The sequence below is a fragment of the Pterocles gutturalis genome, unplaced genomic scaffold (genome assembly GCF_000699245.1).
Source record: "Pterocles gutturalis isolate BGI_N339 unplaced genomic scaffold, ASM69924v1 scaffold27714, whole genome shotgun sequence".
In the NCBI taxonomy this organism is placed as follows: Eukaryota; Metazoa; Chordata; class Aves; order Pterocliformes; family Pteroclidae; genus Pterocles; species Pterocles gutturalis.
The window spans coordinates 4,250-18,140 of NW_010129015.1; the positions used below are offsets into that span (position 1 = coordinate 4,250).

General features: G+C 52.4%; 1 protein-coding gene across 1 annotated transcript; it reads right to left on the reverse strand.

Annotated features, from left to right (window-relative positions):
* Nucleotides 1-525: 525 nt before the first annotated feature.
* ALKBH5 (AlkB family member 5, RNA demethylase) lies at nt 526-13,886 on the reverse strand (the record flags this gene model as incomplete). The annotated part of the gene is made up of 4 exons (XM_010079823.1): nt 526-1,180; nt 2,844-2,999; nt 7,287-7,367; nt 13,288-13,886. Coding segments are annotated over 4 exons (1,020 nt in total), but the record flags the coding sequence as incomplete, so codon positions are not given.
* Nucleotides 13,887-13,891: the final 5 nt, after the last annotated feature.

Sequence of the window (13,891 nt, forward strand, 5' to 3'; positions counted from 1 at the left end):
TCCGCCTAAGAGGGGCAGGGGGCCGAAAGCCAGCCCCCCAAGCATAGGAGAACAGCTCTGCTTGGGGGGTCCCGAGGTAAGTGTCCTCACAAGCACAGCATCTCTCCTACTCCTCTTTGCTATCTCCAGCTCTGGGCAGCAGCATGTACTCAATGCGATCACCCCTCGGAAGCCCTGGGGCTCCGACACAGACCTCGGGTCAATGCTGGGCCAGCCACAGTGCAGCCAGCCACATTTCCTCCCTCCTCAACCAAAATATATCCCTGATCAGAGCAGCACTGAGAAACCAGAGCTTCAGTCCATTCTTCTCGGAGAGGGCAGCACAGGGATGTAAGGCTGTAAGTCCACGCTGGCTTGGGAAAAGGGACTGGAAAAGAAACCTACATCATTTAAAACTGGTACTAAAGTGCAACAAAAATGTCCTAAACCCTTTGAAATCAATCGCAGTAAGAGGGGTCTGCAAAGCTTCAAACTTCCAGTTACTGCAGGGCACCCTTAAAACAAACCCAACAACAACCAGGTAAAAGCAGACCAAGGAGCCCTTTGGTGAAGCAAAGGAATACGAGGCCACCACAGAGAGTTTAGTCTCCTGGGGCCAAACATCATATTTAGAACATTTGGAAAGGAAGAAAGTTAAAGCAAAAGAACAAAAATACAATTCTTGAATCTTGCGCAACGAAACAGTTAAACTTTTTGGTGTTTTCAAAAAGAAATCCCAACAGACAGCCTGGCATAACTTTATCTGCTTCTTAAGGGAGAGATGCCCGTTTGACCCATGACTCAGGACACCATGTGCACTGGACATGTTCCATCCTTATGTATGTCTCAGCATTCCTCCATTCATAAAAACAAATCGCTAGATCCTTCCTGTTTACTCTTCAGTCTGAAAGGAAAACCCAAAACTGAAGCTAGATGGAAGATAGCCAGAGGGAGGAGAAAGTTTTCACAGACTGGAGGCCAATCTCATCAGCTCCACGAGCCTGGAAAGTGCAATCCTCAGTGTCGCCTCATTTTAACTTTCCTGGCTGGGCTGCTGTCCTCCTCTTCCTCGTCACAGTCCTCCGTGTACTCGTAAGACCTTCGCCAATAGTTCTCGGAGCTGAAGTTGCTCCGTCTCCTATGTTTCGGTAAGAGGACTGAGCGCCTGTTTTCCTCTTTATCCATTTCTAGAATCCGTGGCCTATGGAGAGAGAGAAAGAGGGAATGAGAGCACATCCAGGACAGGGTTTAGGCATTCCCTTCTGCGGACACTGTCTGCAGTTTCACACACTTTAAGTGATATGACCAACCGTTTCCGCATCGCTCGCCCCAGAGTGGGAACAGATCACCAAGCTGCACCTCCCGTGGGGAAGCTGAGAACTTGGCTTTTGATGGTGCAAGTCCTCCCCCTTCCCAGGGCAAGTTTTGGTCTTTACCTCCACCAGGAACACTTCGAAACAGCCCAGTCACCTCTTTTTAAGTGCAGCTTGTGGCCCCAAGAAACATCCCTTGGGCAGAGGCGGCTGTCTCTCCCCCAGCACAGAGCTGAACTCTTCTTTTAAGCTGCTGGGGTGCTTGTGGTGCAGGATCAAACCACAGCTCCAAACTCCTTCGTTCTTTCGCTAGTTCTCTCAAACATTAGCACAGCGCAATCATTATTTCTGCAAATCTGTCTCTATTCTCGCCTACGATCACTTTGTAGCAGGACTGGGCTGGTGGGCTGCGCAGACCACTTACTTCATCCTAGGTGGCAAGTGCTGAGCTCCTCTAAGAGACACCACTATCTCGTATCCCTGCTATTCACCTGTGTCATACTGGAGTCTTTGAGGCCAAGGTAAGAGAAAAACATGTTTTTTATTCCTATCTGTTGCAGGAGTCTACGCAAGCCCCCCCACCCTGATAAGGTCACATCGGGCTGAAAAACAGCTCTCACGGATCTGCAGATTTGTCCTACATGATCGCTTCTCTAATCACACACCGGCCCACTGCATGCTCAGAGGTAAGCTTTCATTAGCAGCCTAGCTGCTCTTCTTCACCTGTCTTCCCAGCCCGACTCCAGGTGAATGAACACCGCTCACAAACAAGCCATCCCCACCCTCTTCCCTCCAGGACAGGTTGAAACACGGGCTGGGACCGCACAGCAGCCGAGCCCCATGACCAAGCCAACTTTTGGTTTTTACATGAGAGAATGCTGTCTCGATCCTCAGGAAGCTTCGGAATTGGAGAATACCAGAAACATTGCACGACAGCTGGCAGAGCAGTGATCACTCACGGCTATCAGCATGTTCACACACAGCAAGGTGGTGTTTGAGGGAAGCCTCGCTGCAGCGCTCAAGCTGTTTGAAACCTCAGCGAGGAGCTCCCCTGAAGGTCAGGCTTACACATTCACACAGTCTGGTTACACACAAAAAAAACATTCACATGCAGCTCTGGAACCCAAACAGATCTAAGAAGCTTCCCAAGAAGGCCTTCACCTTTCCCAGAGAGCAAAACCTCACCTTCTCTCCCAAGCCTGGTTTCATAATATAGTTTAAGGCAGCTGCACAGGTTGCTTGGCAATAGAGGTCAAAAATAATTAGCTGCAGGGAAACTATTGTTCTGAATGACTGCATTATCAAGAGACAGCCAAATCTATTGCTTCTTCATTATGCCACTCACAGGATAAACAATGTAAGCTGCTTAGCCAGAGCTTAGCCTCTGCCAGCCTAGGAGGAACGTATGAGGGACCTCGTTCTGATAGAACAGATCTGCACACCACAGGAAGAAGCCAGGAGGTGCAAATTAGGATGTTTTTAAGTGTGCTGTGCATCCAGGAACCTCAGACACACACTGACCTAGAGATACCATCCAAAAGACCATCCTACCTGTGAGCAGCATCAGGATCCGCTTTGCGATGGGACCGCTTTGGTTTCAGGATCTGGTCCCGGTTGTTTCCCGACAGACGGTCAGAGTTATAACCTGGTGGCAACACAGAGCTACTCAGCGATTTTGTTTCCAATCGAGGTGCATCTAGTCTTGTTCTGCAAATATTTAAAGAGAAGAGAATTTGCAAGGAGTTTGTACAGAACCATGAGCACGCTGCAGCAGACATCTGTCCTAGATGTGCCGAAGCGCAACCCTCAATCCCAGCCGCACAGCTCAGGAAGGGGGTCAGGACTATTACACTCAACAGCAAAACAAGCTGCAGCTTCCTGGTACGTGCAGCTTTGCTGCCTTGGTTAGAGGGACGAGGAAAGCTTAGGGACATATGTAGTCATGAGGTGAACATGAACAGTGCTGGGCTCATCGCAGTCCCAGTTACGGGACACAGAGTAGAGGTGTTAGAGCCCCTGTGAAATCCTGTGAAATCCCAGTGACTCGTCAATAACTAGCAGCTCCAGTTAAGCCACCTGGGAGATGTCCTGCGAAATTCATCATCACCTACACCAGTAATAACTGCTTCTATCTGGAAACTCCCGACTGTCTCAAGAGCTCGTGAGGTCAGGCGTTTCTCAGCTTGACTAAGAGGTTGAACGAGTTGAAGTACGAGTCAGGAGAAGGTCTAGCGAACAGAAGCTGCACTGCATCCTCTCCAGTAGCACATGCTCAAGCTACACTGGAGAACAAGCCCAGCTCATCCCAGAGCAGAACTGTCACTGGCCCAGGCACGGCTGTAGCCACGCACACATGGAGGGAGGCAGCAGAAACGAAAACTCGACGGCACAGCATCTTATCACGGCACTATCACCGTCTCCAAGCACAGCACAGGTACCAGTCTCAACTTACAAGCACTGCTAAAGCCTATTGCAAAACACGGGCTGCATCTAAGAATGGACAAAACACACTAAAGGCAGTACTGGTGCTCCAGAAATGCCAGTTTCAGGAGGATCCAAGCCACTTCCCGGAAGGAAAGGCATCCTGATATTGCTGCTGCAGCCTTGGGATTAGGGGTGAGTACAGAAGGGGTGTAGGTGAAATAAAGGGGAGAATCACTGCTTGCTCTAGTGCTGAACTTTAGCTCCTGAGGGAGGTTTCCACAGGAGAATCCCAACCTAAACTCCCTCCAGGAATCACATCCAGTTGCCAAGCTTCCTCTCCAGTCAACCAGGGTGATGCCAGGCCAGCACATACGAAGCTGGGCATGGCAGCCCACGCCTGCCCGGCATGCCAGAAACAAGGAACACTTCCGCAGGCAGCTGCCAGGCTGAAGCCAGCACTGGTCCACACCACTGTTGTCCTGAGCTGTTCCTGGCTCCAGGACTGGACCCAGTCCAGTCACAACACCAAAGGCATTGTGGATCCTGCCCCGGACAAGTTAGGTGGTTTAAATACCTGACAAATACAACAGCAACTACAGGCCTGCAATTAAAACAAACAAACCACCAAATATACAGGAAGGGCAAGGGAACGCCACCCACGGCCTCTCCGTCCACAGAGCAATGCATGTACGAGCTGCAGGTACAGGGAGAGGCTATACTGAAACGGAGAGCAAACTACCACCAAAGTTCCAGTTAAATAGAAAAACTCCCTGATGTAACTGCTTACAAACAGCAGCATAAGCTCTCTACAACGACTTGCAAGACCGCTTCACTAGGTCTCATTTCTATCTCCGATCTCTTTCAGCACCTCATGAAATTAGGAGCATCATTCCTCCCCCCTAAAGCCTCTCGCTCAAACCACTTCCAAACCTTGCTGGCTCCCCGCAGCCCCGCACATCGATACGCAGGAAACCCTGTAAATATCATCACACTACAGAGCCAAAGTGTTTATGACCTACTTGGTAACCACGCTGCTCTCCAGCATTCTGTAAAACCCAGCCACTCCTCCAGCTCGTGCAGCTTTGTTCTTCTGCCGTTGCCAGCAAAAACCATCTCTAGAACCACGCACTCGGCGTAGAGGCAAGAGCAGATCCAGACTCAAACGTCTGGGGCCCAGCAGGCTCTGGCAGCCAATTCAGAGCCAAATATCCCAGCTCCTAGCTGCAGCAAAGTTTACACCGCTCCATGTCCCAACTGATCCGATCCTGCTGGAAAGCTCAGGGTTGATTCTCACCATGAAGATGAGGAAGAGGAGTTTTATGAGGCTACTGGCTGCCCTCTTGTGCTAGCAGGCTACCAGCGGAAGGAGCTGTTTTCCTGGTTGCATAACACACTATTTCAGAACGGCACAAAGTCGCATGATCTAGGACTAGGGAACAACGGCATTTGCTGCAGCAATACATGTTGTGGGGATGCGAGCGCAGACAAAGGTCACCGCAGCCCTGCTGTGCATGCATGCGTGCACGCGGGACTCTGCGAGGAGACGGCCGCCGTCACAAGGGATAAACAGCAATTAATAAGCTCTATTTGGCAGCAATCGGAGCATGCTCTTTGGCAAACCGGCAATTGCCATGTATTCACCAGGGCTGCTAAACTCTACGGAGATTACACAAAAATAATTACCAGGGGGTTTCCACTTTGCTCAGAAGAAAAAAAAAAAATTCGTGCTGTGGTTTCATTCAGCCTGCCAGTCAAGTCAGCCCATGGCTGTCTGCGTGTGACCAGGCAGAGACACTTCTGCTCTAACGCTAAGCGAACCAGGCTCCTAAAATCAGGGAAAGACAGAAGGGTGGCTAAGCAAACACAGCCGACACGGCTCTGCCAGGAGCTAACGGGCCTTGTCTGCTCCGCAGTGATGCATCGGGTCAGCAGGGCACAGCTCAGCCAGCCAGCTTGCCTGGTTGCATGTTGAGGACAATCAGGCTAGACTGAAATAACCTAACACCCCTAGCTCACAGAGGCTGGCGAAAGCATGAGGTAGAGTCAGTTTAAACAAGTATGTTAAACATCTGCACCAGCTTGGGCAGCTTGAGCTTATTTAGCCAAATCTCTCTTTTCTAGGGAACTGCTCCATAGGCTAGGAGTGGCGGCAGCTCCATCCCAAAGCCCAATAAAAACCAGCTACAGGGTGTGGAGATGCCTTCCACTGGTGCTCATCAGCACTCACGCTGCTTTTCGTTGGCTGCAGTAACCAACAACATGAACCTAACAGCCTTTTAGTTCTTACCACAACCCTCTCGCCTTAAACCCCACGTGGCAATAACCAGCTATCAGGCGGTTTGGTTCTAATCTTTCTTTCATCCCACTCTATCAGCTGCCACATCTCATCCTGCCTCCTCGGGTCTGTCCTGATTTTGCCTGGCTAACGCCTCAGGGCTGCTGTTTTTCCTGCCTTCATTTCACGGGTCTCTCTAACCAGATGTCCAACTCTGCTCCACTGGCTTTGTGCCATATCTTCACAAGGTTGCTAGACTTGTTTTGAAATAAACTAAGCTGTCCAAAGGCTCTGCAAGTCTGCAGCTAGACCCCTTCCCTGCTAGTCTCATGCCAGCCTGCAGCCCTGCCTCATGCCCATGCTTTCGTTTGGATTTACAGTACTCAAACCATGTGTGTTTTCACTGCAAAAAGATTTCTGGACAGTGGGATTACTGCCAACACCTTCTAAGGCACAATCAACATGGGTCAACATGGGGCAGTCACAGTTTTTGGTCTCCTAGTAGAAGGAACTGATGAGAGAGGACATTTCCAGGCACAAAAAAAGGTCATGCTGAGGAGATTGCGGTGGAGTTGCTTTGGGGCTTTTTTTTTCCCTTCCCCTCTTTTCTGAAGAGCTTAGGAACAGACACTGGCTGATGAAATGCCATCAGCTGACCGGGACAGCATGTCTTCTAGAACAGGAAGCGTGCCATGCAACTTACAGAGCTTGGCTTCCCAACACCGACTTGAAGGACAAGCTCTGTAAACTGATCGCTAAATTCACCGCATCCGTTTCGCTTTGAAGCCAGTGTCTTCCTCCCTCTCCCCAGGAAATGAAAGCCATGCTACCAAGAACACTGTATCTGCTTTATAGGAGATTCTTGATCGTAAGCATCGCCTCCAAAGGACCATCCAGGTAACTCACGCACATGGGTATCATCTGATCAGACACCTGAACACACAGCCCAAAACAAGACTTGCAAATCCCAGCTGTTGGGAGCGAGGCAGCCAATGAAAGCCAGGTCCTCAGACATGAACAGAACTTGCAAATCCCGACATTACAACGAAGTACCGCTGTGCAGAGCCAAGCAGCGATCAACTCTGCAGCAACACGTGCCATCTACTTCCACTGGCGAAGCGAAGGGTCACGCAAGACACAAGCGAGCATCAGAGTGATATCTAATCAAGAGGTAAGATTGAGCCAGCAAATTAACCAGCAAGGCAGTTTTAAAGTGTTTCTTTAAAAGCACTTCAGGAAACATCATGACACCACGTTCAAGTTTATCTTATTGTCCAGAGGGCTTCAACACTTACTTTCGAAGGATGATGACAGCTCTTCTCTCCTTGATGTCCTGTGGTCGAATACAGTGTGTAATTTCATCGGCTGCATACCCACTGACAACAAAAACAAAAAGCTGCTGTGAGAAAGATGACATGCAGGAGCAGAAAGCAGATGCCAGTCTCAACAACTCAGTTTGGACAATAATTTCCAAATTTCTACCAGGAATTCCTCCTCTAAACACCATTCCCCAGGCACACGGGAGCTAGACTTACAGGAAGGAGGAAACAACAGGAAAGAGTTGGGGGTGTGCAGCCTGGAGAAGAGAAGGCTCTGGGGAGACCTTACAGCAGCTTCCAGTGTTGAAAGGGGGCTACAGGAGAGATAGGGGGGCTCTGGATCAGGGGGTGCAGGGATAGGCCAATGGGTAACGGTTTTGAACTGAAGGAGGGGAGATTGAGATGAGATCTGAGGAAGAAATGTTCTCCTGTGTGGGGGGTGAGGCAGTGGCCCAGGTTGCCCAGAGAAGCTGTGGATGCCCCATCCCTGGAGGGGTTCAAGGCCAGGCTAGATGAGGCTTTGAGCAACTTGGGCTAGTGCGAGGTGTGCCTGCCCATGGCAGGGGGTGGAATTGGATGGGCTTTAACGTCCCTTCCAACCCAAACCATTCTGTGATTCTATGCAACGGCTGGCAAGGACAGGAAGACCTCTGAAGGGACTCGGGTGAAGGCTGCTCACACCACACAAAGCTAGCACACCCCCACACTATTTTAACCTGAAGCAGAACTCTCTGAGCCCACTCTCCCCACAAGACTTTACTGCGAAGCTGCTGCCATTTGGCCCTCCAGGAGCCCGTCCAGGGTCATGGGCTTGCAGGTTATTCAGGACGCTCAGAGCAGAGAACGGATCATGTGCACACGTCTTCTCTGGGGACGGGACCAAGTTTCCTTTATCTGGTTAGATAACCCACCCACTCACCGAGAAACGATGGATTTACTGCTTTGAGAAGAGAGTTAAGAGTCTAAACCCTGATCAGTTAAAACAGGGGTGATGTCCATCCCTCCGTCCTCCCGGGCACCGCAGAACAAGACAGCGTTACACGAAGGGGCTTATAATGGTGCTCTACTGTGTTCCAGCAATCTCTGCATCAAGCTCCAGAGAATTCATTAATATCACCCACAGTGACATTCAACTCGGCACATCCTCAGCAACATCCTGAACATGAGGAAAAGGTCTGCTTCCAGACCTGCGCTCTCCCCGCCATGAGATGTCAGCCTGGCCACTCGTTCTCACCCCCGAGGCAGGAACTCACTTTCCGGCATGCTTTCAGAGCGGTGCCAGGCAGAGCTCGCAGTCCCAGATGCACATGGTGTCCCAGGAGCACCAAAGCAACCCAGTACCCCACCCGAGTCCAGTCTGCCCCAGTGCCATGCTGGTGTGGGAGAACTCAGCTTGCACCATATGACATGTAGGGATGGTGTCTCTCTGCAGGGCCCTCCAGCAAAGGGGTTCGCACAGGTGGAGAAATGGAAGAACAAGATTATTTAGTTGCATAGCGCTTGTTCTGCTTTGTGCCAGCGTGAACTTCTCACCCGCTGCCCAGCCATGCTGCATTGTGATGATGGGAGAAGGGACAGACATTAGAACAGAACACCCGTAACGATATCGAGGGTTTACCCGGAGATTTCTCACCCAGAGACCAAACCCAAAGCACGAGGTAAGAGGTAACTTGGGAAGGAAAGCCCTAAACTGCCGCCCACGAGAACACCCCAGCATCACGCGTCCAGCCTGGAGCTTTTCCTGGATGAACACAGGGAGGTGCAGATGCCATCCACACACTCCCCCAGCTAACACCCCACCTCCTACCTCACCTCTCGTATTCTATCCCCCCAAATTCCTCTCAAGTCTTTTTTTCAGCTCCAGAAGAGCTGCTGCAGAGCCACAACGTAACTGATACACATGGAGATGAAAGCAGAATTTTTTTGTACAAACATCACCAGAAAGGAGGCCCTGAAGTTCCGCAGAGTCTCTAACGAGAAAATATTTCTCAGGGTTGACGACAGCCAGGCCAGCTCCGAGGCAGAGGGACCTCACACACCAGCCCACCGCAGGGTTTGAGCAGCTCACGGCTTTACTTGTGGTTCAGGAAAGCTGTTGCCACAAACCACGGATGTGACAGCGACCGGTTCAAGCAGAGCTTGAACAAATCTATTTGCCTCATCACCCCTGGCACATGCAGAACTTCCTCTGCACCAACGGTCTGTTCGGAGGGATCAGACTTTTCTGGAAAAGCATCTCATGCAGGCAGCTGCGGAGAGATTCCTCCAGCTGGGAAGAAAGCAGGTTCATCCTCCAGAGACTCCAGCCAGCTCCGATTATGCTACCATCAGGAATAACAGGAGAGACAAACATCACGATGTTTCCACCACTATTACAAACAGCGGGGAGACAACCTGGAGCGCTCACCATCTGCAGAGGGAAGCCCGTATGGCGTACGAGCTCTCAGAACCTACGAAATGTTACCTTTGGTCATTCCTTCCCCTGGCTAACTGCAACTGCGCTATCTCCAACCACGGTGCCAAGATGCTACACCCGGCAGTTAAACAAAGCCATCTGGATGCCAAGATTTGCCACCTACGATGGTGGTGTGGCGCAGGGGTCTGGCCGGGACCCCCCCACCCCAGCTGGCTCTGCACCTCCCCAACACCCTCCCTTTTTTCCAGCCTAACAATTTATCCAAGCACGTGTTCCCCAGATGAACAGGCAATTTCCTCCCTCTCCTCCCCACTGCTTCTCTCGATTGATGCTTATCAAATTATTTTTTTAAAAAAAAGAAAACCCACAAATGTGGTCCAGCCAGCAGCCCCCCAATGGGCAGCTGACGGCTCACAGGACTGAAATCCAACTTAACTCCGACTGCTCGAGAAGAGCAGCACAGCCCGAGGTGCTGCTGCCGCTTCCTCTCAGTCTGGCTGGCAGCAGGACAGACCTGCAGGAGCACCCGCGCCTGGGGCCGCAGGAGAAGAGGGGACAGGAGAAGGTCATCTTCAAGACGTCAACACCTACAAGGGCAAATCTTCACCACAGATGCCAAAGGAGAGGAAAAAGAGCCTCGCTGGAAGAGCAGAGGGCTCATCCGTGGGTCGCAGGGTGGCTCAGCCTCTGTCCTGCTGGCAGAGATGTACAGGAGAACCTCCCACCCACCTTTCAAACACTGACACGGTGTCTTGAGATACGAATACTTTCCAGCGAGTTTGAGGAGGGTTCAGTGTTTGCAAACACCACAGCCTGCTCCAGGGTATGCAAATAAAGTCAAGGGAGGGATGTGGGGAAGGCCTCTCTGCAGACTCCCTGCAGGCTAGGTGGTTACAAAATTGGGAGAATCTGGAATAGGCTGCTGAGAGCAGGAACAGGACACGGGCGACCTGGGGAGAGCCAGAGAACGATGTCGGGGCAAAAAGAAAGATCCGACAGCTTTCTTTAGATCCTCAGGATTTCCATACGGTAACCAAACACACGCAGCTCCCCTGGCTTCCCCAGGAAGGCAGCACACCAGCAGCAGCCACTGACCCAGCAATATTCAAATCGCAGCCGTTAGGAGTGTGCCATTTCTATCTGCGCTGGTTCCCTATCTCCAGGGCAACTGCCTGCAGCAACTGTTTACCCACAGGAGAAAAAGCCAAGTTTGGGGAGTTGACTTAAACACGACCAAGGGCTGGATTTCGGAAATACACCCCTGAGAGCCTACCAACGGTCTGCACCCCTCCCTGCTCCTCCCAAATCGCTGGGGTTAGAGGGGAGAGGAGGAGATCTGCACGGATCTGCATCCGGCCAGGATCATATCATCACAGAACAATCACTTTGGCAAAATCTCTCTTAAGTGAGTGCTAAGTATCTGCTAACTGCTGTACCAAAATTGAAATAATCCCAGTTTTACAGTCTATTATTTGCTGGAAAGCAGAACATCTAACTGCGGATCAAGCTAGTGAGTGCCTGCGGTGGATCGGTCAGAAGGCAACCCTTCTGTTCGGAGGGAAAAGATATCTTAGTTTGATTTTACGATTACTCCAGCTGCGTTAATAAACCCATCACAGCACCCAGGTGACGCCAGCCAACAACCCAAATGCACAGGCCTGGGAGACACCCTGCTCCAATTCCAGGAGCCCTGAGACAGGCACCTCTTCCCAGCAGTTTTTGGGGGCAGAGCGAGGGTCTGGGACAAGAAAACATCATTCTCTGGTCTTGCAGCAGAGAAAAGCATCTCTCCCTCCTCCTGCAAACCCCCGCCGCAAAGTCCTGATCCTCCTTCAGGCGTAAGGCCAGGAGAGCTTTCCTGGTGCCTTTGACTGAAAGAGTTCGGGCTGACCCTGCACTAACAGCTCTGCCAGCATGCTTCTAAGCAAGAAAAAACTCTCACTTTCCTTAAAATAATAAAAAAAAAAAAGACTTCTGGCTGTGAAAGGAAGGACAACTATTTACTCCAAGTCCCCCTGGGAAAGGCAGCACAGGGGTTCGTATCACCAGCAGGAAAATTCAGGTAGAAAGTTTCCCTCCTTGTGTCCAAGAGGAGCGGAGGGGCTGCCTCGCACCCATCAGTCTCCATCCCCAGGGACGGGGATTGCTCTGCGGTAAAAGGACATGTGGCAGGACGTGGTCCCTCGGTCCCACTTCACAAAATCACCCTGACCTCTGCTCCCCTCCCCGCGCCCTCCCTGCCCCAGCCAATCCACCAGAGAACGAGAAAATGTCCTCAGCGCTGTTCCCGCTTCCGTTCCCGCTTCCGTCTGCAGCCTCCCTCATCCCTCGCTAATCCGCAGAAGTTACCTAACGCAGAGGGTACGGCGAGGATTAGTTAATGTTTGTGCAGCTTTTCCGAGATAAAAGCTACGTGAGATCTCAGCATTTATTATTGATGCACTAGTCAACGGTGCGAGGCTGGGTCGTGTGTGTCTGGGGGGGGGGGGTGAAGAAATTCCTTCCCGAACCCTGCAGCGATCACTTTACAGCCAAAGCAGGAGATTGTGTTACAGCCTAGGAGCCCTGAAAACCAGCCTGGACCTTCCCCAGTCCAAAAAAAAAAAACAAACCCAAACGAGGATACAGCTGGTAGCTCGGAGCACTGCTGGCAGCACGGGTGATCCCTGCTCCGGGCTGGGAGCACTCTGACCTTCAGGACACGAGGGATGGGTGCTCTCCGAGTTGGGCAGCCCCGGGCGTGGGGCTTCGAGCTGCTCTCCCCAAGATCCGGACACTAGCAGGTCCATACGGCCCAGCCTGCGCCCACCCTGCCTGTCCCCTCGCCTGCCTGCTCTGCCCGCCCGGCACGTCGCGGGAGGCAGCAGCGATTAGGAAGCAGGCGTTTCCCAGTGCCAATCCCAGCTTTACCACCACCCGGCTGCGTGACCTTGGGCAGGTCATTTCACCTCCACAGCCCTTTCCCCACTAGCAAGAACACGCATCCAGTCCTTTCTGGTGCCAGTGACCCGCTGCGCTTCCAAGTGACAGTCCCACGGGGCTCTGCGCTCCCTGCTCCCCGCTAGCGTCGGGCAGGGGAGGGTTGAGCGTTCCCAGTTTAGGGACTGGGAAGACGAGGCCGTTGACACCTCCTCTCCACGCTTAAGGTCAGGTCGGGTAGGCACCGGCCAAGCTAAGAATAGAGCCAGGAGCCCCGTCCCAACCAGCTGCTCCGCTCTTGGGCAGAGGATCCATTTTGTGTCTCGATGTGTTATTTTAACCGTTTACGGGAACGATGGCAAAGCTCGGCTCCACAAGCAGCCACGCTCCCGCCAGGACTCGCCTCGAGCCCTGCAGAGAGGACAACCCCCCAAAATCAATCACCTCCCCAAATTCCCCTCCACCACAGCAGCAGGACCCCCCCAGATCCTTCCTTCACCCCAACGAGAACCTCCACGCCTACACAAGGGTGAGATCAAGCCCCAGCCGCTGCCGGGCTGTGCATCCGTGTGCCTCGTGATTAGCGTTACACAACCGAGCCCCGGCACGTTAGCGGAGGTCCGCGCACCGCGGGCGAGTTACCTGAGCACCGTGACGCTTCCCCTCTTCACCGGCAGGAAGAGAACGGGCTCCGAGACCCTGATGGGCTTGAACTGGAATTTACACCCGAAGCAGAGTGCCGAGTCGCTGAAGAAGGAGACGGAGACGATGGGCCTCTCAAAGATATGGATGGGGTCCACGTGGGAGACAATGCAGCCCCCCGGCTGGTAGTCGTTGATGACGGCACTGTTCACAAAACCCTCGGGAATCACCCGGTGCTCCACCAGCTTCCTGATCACCAGGTCATGCACCCACTCGGGGATGGCGTCCACCTCCCCCCGTGGGTACAGGCGCTCCTGCCCGGGGCCTCGTCTCTGCAGCTGAGACCCGTAGGTGTAGCCCTCCCCGAAAAAATATTTGTTCCGCAGCGGCGCCCGATCGACCGTGTGCTCCTTGTAGAGCCCCTTCTCCGCCCGGGACACCACATCCTCGATGCGAGCTTCGATCTTGGCGCACTCCTCGGCGCTGAAGAGGCGAAGCTGCCGGATGCCGCTTTTCACTTTCCGAGCTTCTTCCTCCTCCTTCTGCTCCTCGTAGTCGCTGGGCTCCGAACCGGAATCCTCCTGGTGCCGCCGTTTACGATCGT